General features: G+C 44.7%; 1 protein-coding gene across 11 annotated transcripts in view; it reads right to left on the bottom strand.

Annotated features, from left to right (window-relative positions):
* The window catches only part of ARHGAP26 (Rho GTPase activating protein 26), a 477,291-nt gene that overhangs the window by 364,387 nt on the left and 100,870 nt on the right, over positions 1-12,034 (bottom strand). For all 11 annotated transcript variants that reach the window (XR_009213838.1, XM_032158217.2, XM_032158220.2 and 8 more), the window contains exons 2-4: positions 9,424-9,519; positions 7,745-7,806; positions 3,447-3,518 (exon numbers count right to left, since the gene is read on the bottom strand). Coding sequence is in view for 10 of the 11 variants with exons in the window: in XM_032158217.2 (XP_032014108.1) it covers positions 3,447-3,518; positions 7,745-7,806; positions 9,424-9,519 (230 nt within the window). In the remaining variant the exon portion in view is untranslated. The remainder of the gene's footprint in view (positions 1-3,446; positions 3,519-7,744; positions 7,807-9,423; positions 9,520-12,034) is intronic.

Genomic DNA, 12,034 nt, shown 5'->3' with positions numbered 1-12,034 from the left:
ACTCAATATGGACTGGCTAGAAACAAATCACCATCCCTCTCCAGGACTCAATTTCCTCAACTATAAATTGAGGATGATTAGATAATTGCTCGGGTTTCTTCTTTCAGCTCAAGGACCATATAACAAAATAAAAATAAGAACACCCCCTCCTCAAAGGATTTCTAGGGTTAAATGAAATAAACCACATATAGTGCTTGGCAGGGTGCCTGCCACATGGAAAGTGCTCAATAAATGTCAGCAATGGTGGTGACAGTGGTGAGCTCATCACCTAAACCTGCCTCCTTCTTATCAAGAACACACCTGCTTTCCATGTCCCGCGTGCCATGAAGGTAACCCTCCCAAGAACCTACTACAATTGGAAATCAGACATTTATTTGTATCTTTTTGTCTAATGTCTTTCACCCCAGCTACTTCATGAGCACAGCAACCACGCCTGCCTTGTTCTCCACCAAATATCAGGGCACAGAACAGTGCTGGCACAGAGCAGGCTCTCACATATTTTTTAAACAAATGAACTGTGTGTATCTAATATAATCACTAACATTGAACGACTACATGACCAACCTTGTTCTCGTGTTCAGGTAGCTATATGCTAGACACCGTTTTAAGCATTTGACAGGAGTTCACTCATTTCTTCTTCAAAATAACTCTATGAGGCAAGTTTTATTATTACCCCCATTTTAGAGATCAGGAAACAGGCATGAAGAGGTTTAGTAACCTCCCCAAGTCTACATGCAAATGGCAGAAGTGAGATTTGGATTCAGACAGTCTAGCTGTAGACCCACTCTCTACGCTACTCTCTTATGTCTGTTATACGTAGTCTAAATGAGTCCAGCATTCCAAATGTACCTCTGATACATGAAAAAATAATTTCCTCAAACTTGGAAATAGAAACTTAGGGCCATGGTTATGTCAAGCACCAGGGTCATGCCCTACTCCAGAGTAGCACATTAGCATAAGAATGCCCAAGAATCTTCCTCCCTGGCAGCCTTCACACGGCGCACTCTGCAACAGGCTGTTATGGCAACCGAAGCAGCACCAGAGAGTGGAGGAGGAGGAAAAAGTAATTTTAGCATGGCACAGATAGAGTTCAGAACCTCCACTTGGCCAATACCAGAACCAGCTGAAGAGCACTTGCTGGCTCTGAGATGTTCTTGAGACTGCTCCCTGGGTCGCCTAGAAGTGGATCTGTTGTTTGCTTGTTTGTTTTCTCTTAAATTTACATAATATTATGTTACAAATGTATGTGTGTGTGGAGTGATGCAAAGGAGGACATGCCAGGAGGAAAAAATGACAAATGGGGAGGGATGAGAAATCACCCAAATGTCATCACAATTCTTCTTTAGTGATCATCCAAAAGTTATTTAATAATCAATAGTTATTCATGGTTTAATGAATAGGAGAATAGAATATGCATGAGGGGAAACATGCTTTGGTGAGTGACTATTTGAATTCTTTTATTCTAATATGTCACCTATACCACCACCACACCCAGTAGCTCCTCCTATCATTAAGATCACTGGTATTAAGCCCAAAGGGAGCTCACTCAGACTCTTGCCTCACCTACTTGGTAACCATGGTAACCCTCAAGCCAGTGAGAGAAGAGGCCAGAGAGGGAGGCCTCTGTGCTCAGAAGGAGAAGTAACTACTGAAAAGATGACTCAACAGACAGGTCCGCTCTGCCTCAGTCTCCAAGCTCTGCATAACCCCCGGAAGCCACTGCCAATCATGTTCAAGTGTGGGGAGGCACAGGCCCCAAGGCCACCAAGAGGAGGCCTGCGGACGGGGCCTGCACTGCCAGGAACTGAAGGAGCATTCGCTCACGGCTTATTATCTGCCATCACTGGACTGGTTCACAGTCTGTGTGAATTCTTAGTGGAATAAGACTTCGTGCAAATTATACATTCCTTAATCTCTGATACAACACGAGTGAGCTCCCACTTCCTCATAAATGCGTAAACTAAAATTAGTAGAAAATACTCTAAAACTGGGAGAAAGTCTTTGCCACAGTCCCTCTTTCAAACTGTGATCAACCATCTCTCTGAAAGACCCTGACTAAACATCATCTTTTGCAGGCCCTAATCATATCTATTTCCAGAAAGCAGATGCATTTAGGGGCGTATGTGTTGTAGGGGTGAGGAATACCTCATTTTGCAACTAAGCAAAATCCACACAAAGTAAGAGGGTGGTGTTGCCCAAAAGCCCCTGCAGGTGGCGTAAGAGACCGCAGCTGAATTGACTCACAGTTCCAGAAAAACAGGAAGAAAATGTTGGAAATCTTTTTGCTTTCATTGATTCCAATGAAAACATCTTCTCTGCAGGTAGCCTCTAACACTCTACTGAAGGTCAAACCAGCTAGAGTTTCCTAGTGATTTTTTTTTTTGGACATGGAGTCTTGCTCTGTTGCCCAGGCCGGAGTCAGTGGCGCGATCTCGGCTCACTGCAACCTCCACCTCCTGGGTTCAAGCGATTCTCCTGCCTCAGCCTCCCGAGTAGCTGGGAACTACAGGCACCCGCCACCATGCCCAGCTAATTTTTCTATTTTAGTAGAGACGGGGTTTCACCATATTGGCCAGGCTGGTCTCGAACTCCTGACCTCGTGATCCACCCGCCTCAGCCTCCCAAAGTGCTGGGATTACAGGCGTGAGCCACTTCGCCTGGCCCTCCTAGTGATTTATTACAGGGCAAAGGAGCCCTGGAGAATCCACCTTTTAAAAAGGAACAGGATTCCCTTTGCAGTCTCTCAAGAACACATTAGAATTAGTCAAGCTTAGGCTACGGTCCTCCAGGTCAGTGATAACAAATGATGATCTCCGGGTTGAAGCAGGCCTGCAGATGTTGTTTTTTGACCTGCACAATGTGTAATATATATTTTAAAATTATTTGCCGACAAGAAATTTCACATAATTTTTCAATTTGTCTGGAAACATTTAAAGAATCAGCAACGGAGGGCCCATTTCCAGACCCAACAAAAATCAGCTAAACCTAAGTACCAGCTGCCTCCCTTTAAAGAAAGTCCCTGTACCCCCAGGGCACAAATTTGTAACCCCTGCTTAGGCTACAAGTCCTGGACCTCCACAAAATACAATTCCATGAAAACAAACATATTGTCCAATAAAGGCAGTTGTCTAAGCACACAGCTATCTATTATAATAACACAAACGAGGTGTGGTTTCTACCTTTGGATGATTTATGAACAAGCACAAAACAATTAGATAACAAAATACCAGAATGGCTCCTCCGGGGTTGATGGCTCATATGGTCGTACTTCAGTCACCCATAAAGAACTGATGAGTTGGGCTCTATAGAGTTCTCTGCCTAAGATTTTCTGAAGAAGGTGGGCTTCGATTTTCTGAAGACATTTCTGAAGACATTTTTTAAAGAAGGTGTTGTGTTTTCCAGACCTCTCACCCTAAAATCCAGACCAAAGTTTGCAAAATTCTCACCTTGGCAGCCCCGATCTGTTCCTTTCGAAACTTCTCCAAGGGAGTGATGAGCACCTCGCTGGCGTTCTCAATCTGGTGAAGAACAACAGAGTAGGGGAAAGAAGACACAAAAGCAGTATCGGTAAAGAATTACAGCAGCTCCAGCATGAGATGCCTCCCCATGTCTTAAAATAAAATTTGGGGAGGCAGTGTCATACATGTCAACTGTTTACAACCTTTGAACTAATAGCATGTCAAATCAAAACTGTCATCATTTCAAAACATGATAATCTTCCTCCCATGCACGATTAATATTGATTCTTTAAAAGGAAAAATGAGGAACTCTAAAACTGTAAGCGACCCTCTGAAGGGGCAGAGGGGAGCTGGTGAAAGAGTGGGGTCTAAGTTACAAGCTTCAGGTGACATTTTCTTGCAAATATTCATTTACCCAAGTTATAGGTAAAGTAGATCAACACTGAGTCTAGGTTAAAAACAAACAAACAAACAAAAAAACACCTCTGGACATCTGATGGCGTAAAAACCTTCCAAGCCTGATTTTGTGTTGCTCTACCAAGACAGGACTGGACTAGAGTCAGGACACCTGTGCCTCCTGACTACTGGCTGCCTCTCAACTTCATCTCACAGGGCTCATCCCTCAGGTCCTGCATTCCAACCTACCGGCACTCCAAAGCACCTCAAACACACCAAATTCGTCCCACCTCAGGGCCATAGCATTTGGCTATTCTTTCAGATACTGTGTTCCCAAACCCTTACAGGGACAGCTCCTTCATGTAATTAAGGTTTCAGCTTAAAGGTCACCTCTTTAGGGAGGCCTTCCCTGACTACCAACATAACTCAACTTCCCTCCCCTACCAAGTGTGTTCTCGTTCACCACTACACACTATACATTTATACACACACACACATGCACGCATACATACACACACACACACACACACACACACACAAAATCAGTATCTTGTAAGGCTCACTTTGCCACCACTATCCCCAAAACAGAGTGCTGAGACAAAGCAGCACTCAAACATTTTTGAATGACTGAATGAATGAATGGATTAATTCTTGATTGGCTGCCAACTGTGTGACCATGGGCAAAACATTTAACCTCTCTGGGCTCTAATTTCGTCATCAGCAAAATGAGTGGGCAGAATTGTCCAGCTCTAAGATTCTATGGTCTTTTCTAAGGCAGTACAATATTTTACAGTTTTTCCTTTTAAGTCATTCATTTATCACTCTTTGCTCAACTAATTATTCCAGGAATCTCGCTGCAACAAAGCATTATTTTTCCTAAACCACATGCATGTCCACTGCAATGAAACTAACCGGGTAAATGCCAGAAGTCACAGATGGACACAGTAAAGAACTAACTGAACAATGTAAGGGGACAGAAAAAGTCAAGTCTCCAAATTTATTCCCATTTGCCTTTTTCTCAATTTGGAGATCACTTATTTCAGAAGAGTGAAATTTAAGACTAGAGTGTTGTGGTGTTAATTTGTTTGATTTTGTGATTTTTATTGTTATTTGATGTTACTTAATCAGTTCACTGAAGTCTTCTCCACAAACCATCTGCAAGTCTCTGAAGCTTACAAAGGTGTGCCAGTCCCCTAAAGTCAATGATTCTCAACCTTAACTACACAGTAGAATCACCTGGAAAGCTTTTCAAATCCCTATGTTTAGGCTACACTCCAACTAACTCAGAATCTCTGGACTTAGTCCCAGACATCAGTATTTTTCAAACTCCCCAAGTTATTCCAGTGGACATACATGATTGAGAATGCAGTCATAAGTAGTCGCTTATAATACGAAAGTGCTCAACTGCTCACCTGGGAATCAGGACACCCAAGTCCTTCTCCCAGCCATACTACTACTTGCTATCAGCCTTAATAAGACCTGTTTTCTCATCTGTCAAATGAGCAATTGCAGATGGTGAGGAATAAGGTCCCACTTAGTCTAAGATTCTACAACTGTGTAACATCCACTTGGTTCCAACACTGCCTGATGTTGGGGACGTGGAAGCCCACTCTCTGCCCTTGAGGAACGCATATTTACTACAGGGCACAGACTGGTAGAATGTTTATCAGGACACAATGTGGTAAACACAGGATCAGAAGCATGAACTGGATGTTAAGAAAATACCAAGGGTAGCCATATAACCCAGGAAGTCAGGAAAGGCTTCCCAGAGAAGGTGCGGCTTTGCTTGCTGAGCTTAACTGAACTGATGGAGTTGTCACAGGGCAAGGAGGTAGAGAAGGGGCTTGCAATGGCCAGATACTCAGATGCAGACAGCAGAAGCTCAATTCACTGACATTAATAATAAAATTGCAGAGGCAAGCTGAAAAGTATAATCCAGTCATTGTTCCCTTACCACAGGCCATAGCAATCTGCAGGGTATTCATGGTGATTTGCTTACCACACCCCCACCCCCAAATACTAACTCAGCCAAGAATCAGACTCAAAAGAATCATTTCCCTTTCTTAGGCACCAGCACGTGCACAAACACACAAGCTTTCCCTTGCTTCCACCCACCACCAACCCCCACTGCTGCCGCCACCACCCTTCTGATTCTGGTTCAGGCACCAGCAGTGAGCAATCAAGAGAAACTGGTCTTTCTGTAGAGCAGAAGGTAAGAGGCTTCTACTCTGTTTGGAATTTTAAAGAAATCCTCCTTTTTTTGTTTTTTTTTTTTTTTTTTGACACAGCATCTTGCTCTGTTGCCCAGGCTGGAGTGCAATGGTGCAATCACAGATCACTGCAGCCTTGACCTCCCTGGCACAAGCGATCCTCCTACCTCCTCCCAAATAGCTGGGACTACAAGCATATGCCACAATGCCAGGCTTCTTAAAAAAAAAAATTTGTTGAGATGGGGTCTCACTATGTTGCCTCCAGACTGGTCTTGAACTCCTAGGCTCAAGCGATCCTCTCATCTCAGCATCCCAAGGTGCTGGGATTACAGGCACGAGCCACCACACCTGGCCCCCACATTTTTAAACATTTTTTAATATAATGCAGACTTGGGTTTGAACCCAGACTGTATCACTTATTAACTGTGTGATCTGTGACAAGTTACTTAACCTCTGTAAACCTCAATATCTTCATCTGAAAAATGGCGACAATATAGATACCACTTCCCAGAGTCATCATGACGGTTAAAATAGAAAATGCATCTTGGTGAATAGTGTTCAAACTATCAACTGTTAGCATAGGAAGAAAAGAAAATGTTGATTGATGCAATATTTCCTAGGACTTTGGAGCATTGCTGCCTGAAGACACATCCCCCTAGCGGAAAATCAGTGTACAGGCAGCAGGGGACTTCAAGTCAGCAGGGGACTTCATTCCTCATATCTTAGGGATATGGAGGAAAATGCAAAGGAACTTCCTGTAGATGTGGAATCTCTTATCTGCTAATGCTGAACTATATCAGAATAAATTATAGGCAGGGTGGCTCATGCCTGTAATCCCAGCACTTCGAGAGGCAAGGCAGGAGGATCACTTAAGGTTTGGAGTTCGAGATCAGCCTGGGTAACACAGCAAGACCTCATCTCTACAAAAAAAACAAAAATAAATTAGCTAGGCACAGTGGTGCACACCTATAGTCCTAGCTACTCAGGAGGCTGAAGCAGGAGGATCACTTGAGCCTAGGAGTTTGAAGCTGCAGTGAGCTATGATGGCACCACTGCACTCCAGCCTGGGTGACAGAGTGAGCCCCTCTCTGTCTCCCAGAACAATAAATTCTAGTACAAAAGATATCTCTTAAGAACCTGGAGATCAGCATTTGACTCTTAAATGTGGACAATGCCTCTCTTTGAAGAGGTTTTTATAGTTACCTTCACTACAAAGTACCTGTTTACTGGGTCCCTCCTACCTGGCAGGCACTGTGTTGGGTGCTTAAAAATGAAGAGTGAAGTGATCCTGCCCTCAAAGAGCTCTTGATCAGGTTCAATAAGATGGGGGATGGGCAGAGTGGGGCACCTTCTTTCCCATTCTGCTGGTAGAGAATCCGAGGCCCAAAAAAGTGAAATAATTCAAAAGATCCACCCTTAAGTCATACACCTTATGAAAAGACCTTAAAATGAATCTTCAGAAGGACATCATTTAACTATGTTGTTCTAAAGTCATCCACCAGAGTAATCCTTTAATATTTACAAAAGCCTTCAAACTCTACAAAGATGAAGCTTGCTGAAGAGCTCAAAACATTCAAATGGCAGAGTCTGGATTTGAATCTAGTTCTTCTGATAACCAATCCCTTGCTCCCTCAACATGAATATACTATCTGGGACCAAGAGTAGACCAGCCCTACTCACCATCCGGATCCGTTCATCTTCAAGATTCCTGAGGACAGTGGCAAACTCCTGCAAAGACCTTGCTGGAAAACAGAAAGGGGCCATGAGGTAGAAGGAGTGTCATGGGCCTTGGGAGCCTTTGCAGCTCTGGCTATTATGTTATGGATTTTAATTCCTTGGCACATGCAGATGCCTAAAGTCAATTGCTTCCCAAGGCTTCCTTCATCTTTTTAATCATTAACCATTAAGGATGACCCAGAAATGCAGGTTAATTCCACCTGGCACTCTAGCTAGGGAATGATTTCTTCAAGGAAAAGATCTGCCTGTTCCTGAGAGTACTCAGGACTGGTGAGATGCTGGCAGGCTTCCAGGCGCCGGGCTGGAAGGGGCAGAGTTCCGCTTAGGAGTTGAAGGATTTCCTGTCCGGATTCGACCTCCTCAACCTTGGTCGTGGCGTTGCGTCAGAACCCAGCCTTTTCTTTGGCACCAGAGCTAAACAAACAGTGCTGCTGGCATTGGAAGCCACATCTCTGGCTTCTCTTTGGGTTCCTCCTCTCTGAGTCTTCAAGCCACTCATTAATAGAGTGCAGCTCGAAGCATGGTGCTCATACATGAACAGTCGTCTTTGCCAAAATTATTCATAAAAGCAATAAGCATTATGTGCAATGGCCCTGAGGATACTCGAGACCCTTGAGCCATGTTGGGAAAAGCATCCATACATTCACAAGTTACAAGGATACGTTTTCACCACTCTCAGCTGTCTCCCAATTGCCTGTACTCAGCCCCAGATGCTGATGTTCTGCATGGCAACAGGAACTCAATAAGCATTTGATGAATTAATTAATCCAATAAAAGTTTCTCAATTCTTGCTCATTTAATGGAGTCAACCAAGGTGCCCATAGAAGAATAGTGTGCAATGACAAGGTCCTGGCAAAGAAAAGTGTCTTGACATTGCAAATCCTCCATGCTTACGGCTGCCTACAGACCAAGGCAGGTGATGGTGAAGAGTGAAGCAACACACTGCGGTGATAAACAGTAACCCACCTCAGCCTCTTTTTAAGGAAACAGGAGAGGCGGGGACCTCCCTGTCCACAGCACAGGAGAACCAGATACATAGCTCCTCTCCCTATCTGAAGGCAGTGGCAGATGCATAGCTCAGCCAACTGCTGCCAGGTCAGAAGAGGGGGCCAGTAGATCAAATTCTCAAACTTTCCGAAGAAGCTGGAAAACTGGAATTTTAGATTATAAATTGAATTTATATGGTAATTCAATTTTTAAAAATGAGAGCCAAAGAAAACCGGGCTGTGTTGTCATCTCAGCCTATCATTTTGCAACCTCTGATCTAATTTTCCCCTCATCTACCTGTGTTCTACGTATGCTCTAAGTTCTTAGTACTATGGTTGGAGGGGAAGAATGTCACCAGCCAGAGAAACACTAAAGGGAGGTAGAAAGGAGAGCCCCACCGCAAAACTTCAAGCTTTCTCTCCTGCATGCTGGAGGGTGAGGCAATCCCAAAACTCGAGAAGACCAGAGTAGCCCCAAGCTCCGATCCTCACATATCTCTGTCCCTCCACTTCCACTAAGGACTTCTTTCTTTACTAACCTTAGAGACTTCCTATCTCGGGAAAAAGGCTCTGCTGGGACACTGAAGGCTATGACAAACAATGAACATTTTTATCTTCTGCACAGTTATGACTTACCTATACACATCTCATCATCTGTTTCTGCATCTCCTATGCACTGAAATTTAAATTCATTTAAGGAATCTGCAAACTTCCGCTTCGCTGAAGACAAATCTAGCAAGAAAAAGACAGGAAAAATCAGGAATTACTAAAATTAAACTGGCTTTCTGATTTTCTGCCCTTATTGGTCCTTCTAGGAATATCTTAGCAGGCGGATTTGGTCCTGAGTCCATTTCAAAGCACAAAAGAATATAAATTCAAAATAGTCAACACTTGGTTACAATATGAAGCACTGATTTGTTCTAGAAGTTAATATTTTTGTTATATTGGCTTTAACAATTTAAGTTCTTTCTCTACTTCCTAAAGGCAACTTGTCATCTCCGTTTGACATGTGGGAACCCACTTGCCAAAGGAAGTCAGGGAGAAAGCTTGGATCAGAGCCAACATTAGTGTCCACAGCCTGCAGGTCTGCTCTGCCACTGACCGTCCACGCAGTCAGTGCAGCTTTCCCCACACGTCTGACTCAATAATAATTTCCCCTAGGTCCTACTCACAACACAAACTTTCACTAGGAAGGGAGCCTGGAGAAGGCTGGAAGGAGGGGCTGGGAACTGCCCTGCCCATAGCACCTGGCCTTCCTCTTCTGACTCAAGCACAGGCGAGGCCCAGGTTCTCACAACCCTCTCCACTCTCCTCATGAGCAGAGTGGACCACCAGCCTGACAAAGCTCACCTGAATTTTCCTGGCTGGCCACATCCAACACCACCAGGAGAACAAAGCCCCGGGAATGTTTTGTATTAGGGTAAAAACACATTCCACACACAGTATCCATAAGAAAAACTCTCAAGGGCCCTTATCATTAAAAAGTCATCATCATAAACTTTCACTGAAGATAGTAATGAAAGCCAGTGATCCTTCCGGAGCCTTCAACATCTCTTAAGGGTATGAAACCACCAAGGTACCTTTAAGTGGACTGGCAGATCTGGCTGCTGAGGACAAATGTGCTTAACTTAATTCCATGTGCAGTCTTCCTGCAGATTAGGCTAATCATTCAAATTACCCTCATACATGGTTCCCTCATTGAAGGGGAAATGGCATTATGTCCAAATGCCCAAGGGAGGGAAACATGAGGCAGAACCAGCAACAAGGCCTGGCTTTAATAAGATATGGGGGGTGGGGGAGGGGGTTTATTGTGGCTGCACAGATCAACATAACCAACTAGAATAAAAGCATCCGTGACTCCCAGTACTTTTTCTTAGCTCCCAGATTTGTCCCTTGAGGTTAGGGATCGTGTTTTCCATCTTTCTGTTTGGTTTGGTTTGTTTCCTCTGTGTACCTGGCAGTGCATCCTGCTCAGTGTATGCTGAATAAATGTGGGGGGATGGTGGGGGGGGCCACTGGATACAAAGCCAATCCCCAGTGCTCATTCCAAGCAATGGCGGCTAGTAGAAGAGATGGGCATGGGCTGTGCTGCTGTTCTCAGGACCAGGGCTCAAGCTACTGCATGGAGAGCAGCTGCAGCTCCTGCTCCTGGACTGCCCTCCCACACACTGTGATGACACGGTCCTGAGCTAGCTGCAGCTTGTCCAAAGCGCTCTGCTCTACACCAAAAGAAGGCACTTGGGGTGGAGAAGGGGAACACAGGAGCCAACAGTCTCTGATCTCTCCCTCGTTCAGTCACTTTCACAGAATGGTCCTTACCAAAATGTCAAAAGATGCTGGCAGGGGACTCAGGCTTCTGACAAAAACGGCCAGCCCAAGCTGAGGCTATTCCTCAGAACACAAATCACAAAAGGCAAGCCAAGAAGGAAACAGATGCACCCAAAAGCCAGAACACCGTGAGTAGGAAGGCAGGAGGAGGCTACAGGTAGACACGAGAAAAAAGGGAAAGAATAATATTTTAGAGTGGAAGACAATGTTCTGTTAGAGCCTCCAAATGTGTGTGCATCAAATGTGGGTGTGGTTATACACATTCCCATTTTAGTCAGAATGTTCCCTGATGAGAACTCACAAAGGTCTGCACTAACAGTAACACAGGTTTGCCTTTCTACCCACCTGACAATCCTGTGCCTCCCCCATAAGCAAGAGAAAGTCAATCACCTCAACAAAGTGGAAACAGGTGAAATGCAAGTCAGGCTCGAGAAAGCTCCCAGCACACACCTGAAAAGCCGCACTGCCAAAGGCAGCTGCCGTGAGGATCAGGGAGTGGCTGGTCATGCACAACGGGGCCTTTGTGAGGCTTCTGCACAGGGGGACCCACTGAACCAGGGCAGGGCCTGTTAGCTTATGATCAGCAGGTGACCTGATTTCCTTGTCCACTGGCACAGAGCATACCCTGCCACAGTGCAAGCCTGGGAAGCAGTGAGGACCCCATGACGCTGAGGGACAGGCCGATCCCCCGATAGAGGATTAGGTAATGACTGCTGGTATGGAGTCAGTATTGGGCTTCAGGCCAATGAGGAAAGCTGGGTAGAGCGAGAATCCTAATGAATGGACCTGAAAAAGGAACTCACCTCAGGCTTGATAGAGGAGTTTTTCAGTAAAGCTAAAGTGGACACCTGTCCTTTAACTTGTTTGGAATCCATTCCCCAGACTTTGGGACAGCATCTCAAGCTTGCTTTGGAGAACC

Source organism: Hylobates moloch, unplaced genomic scaffold, assembly GCF_009828535.3.
Source record: "Hylobates moloch isolate HMO894 unplaced genomic scaffold, HMol_V3 SCAFFOLD_6, whole genome shotgun sequence".
Classification (NCBI taxonomy): Eukaryota; Metazoa; Chordata; class Mammalia; order Primates; family Hylobatidae; genus Hylobates; species Hylobates moloch.
Note: the sequence above shows the minus strand (reverse complement) of the source record. Positions and strands in the feature narration are given on the sequence as shown.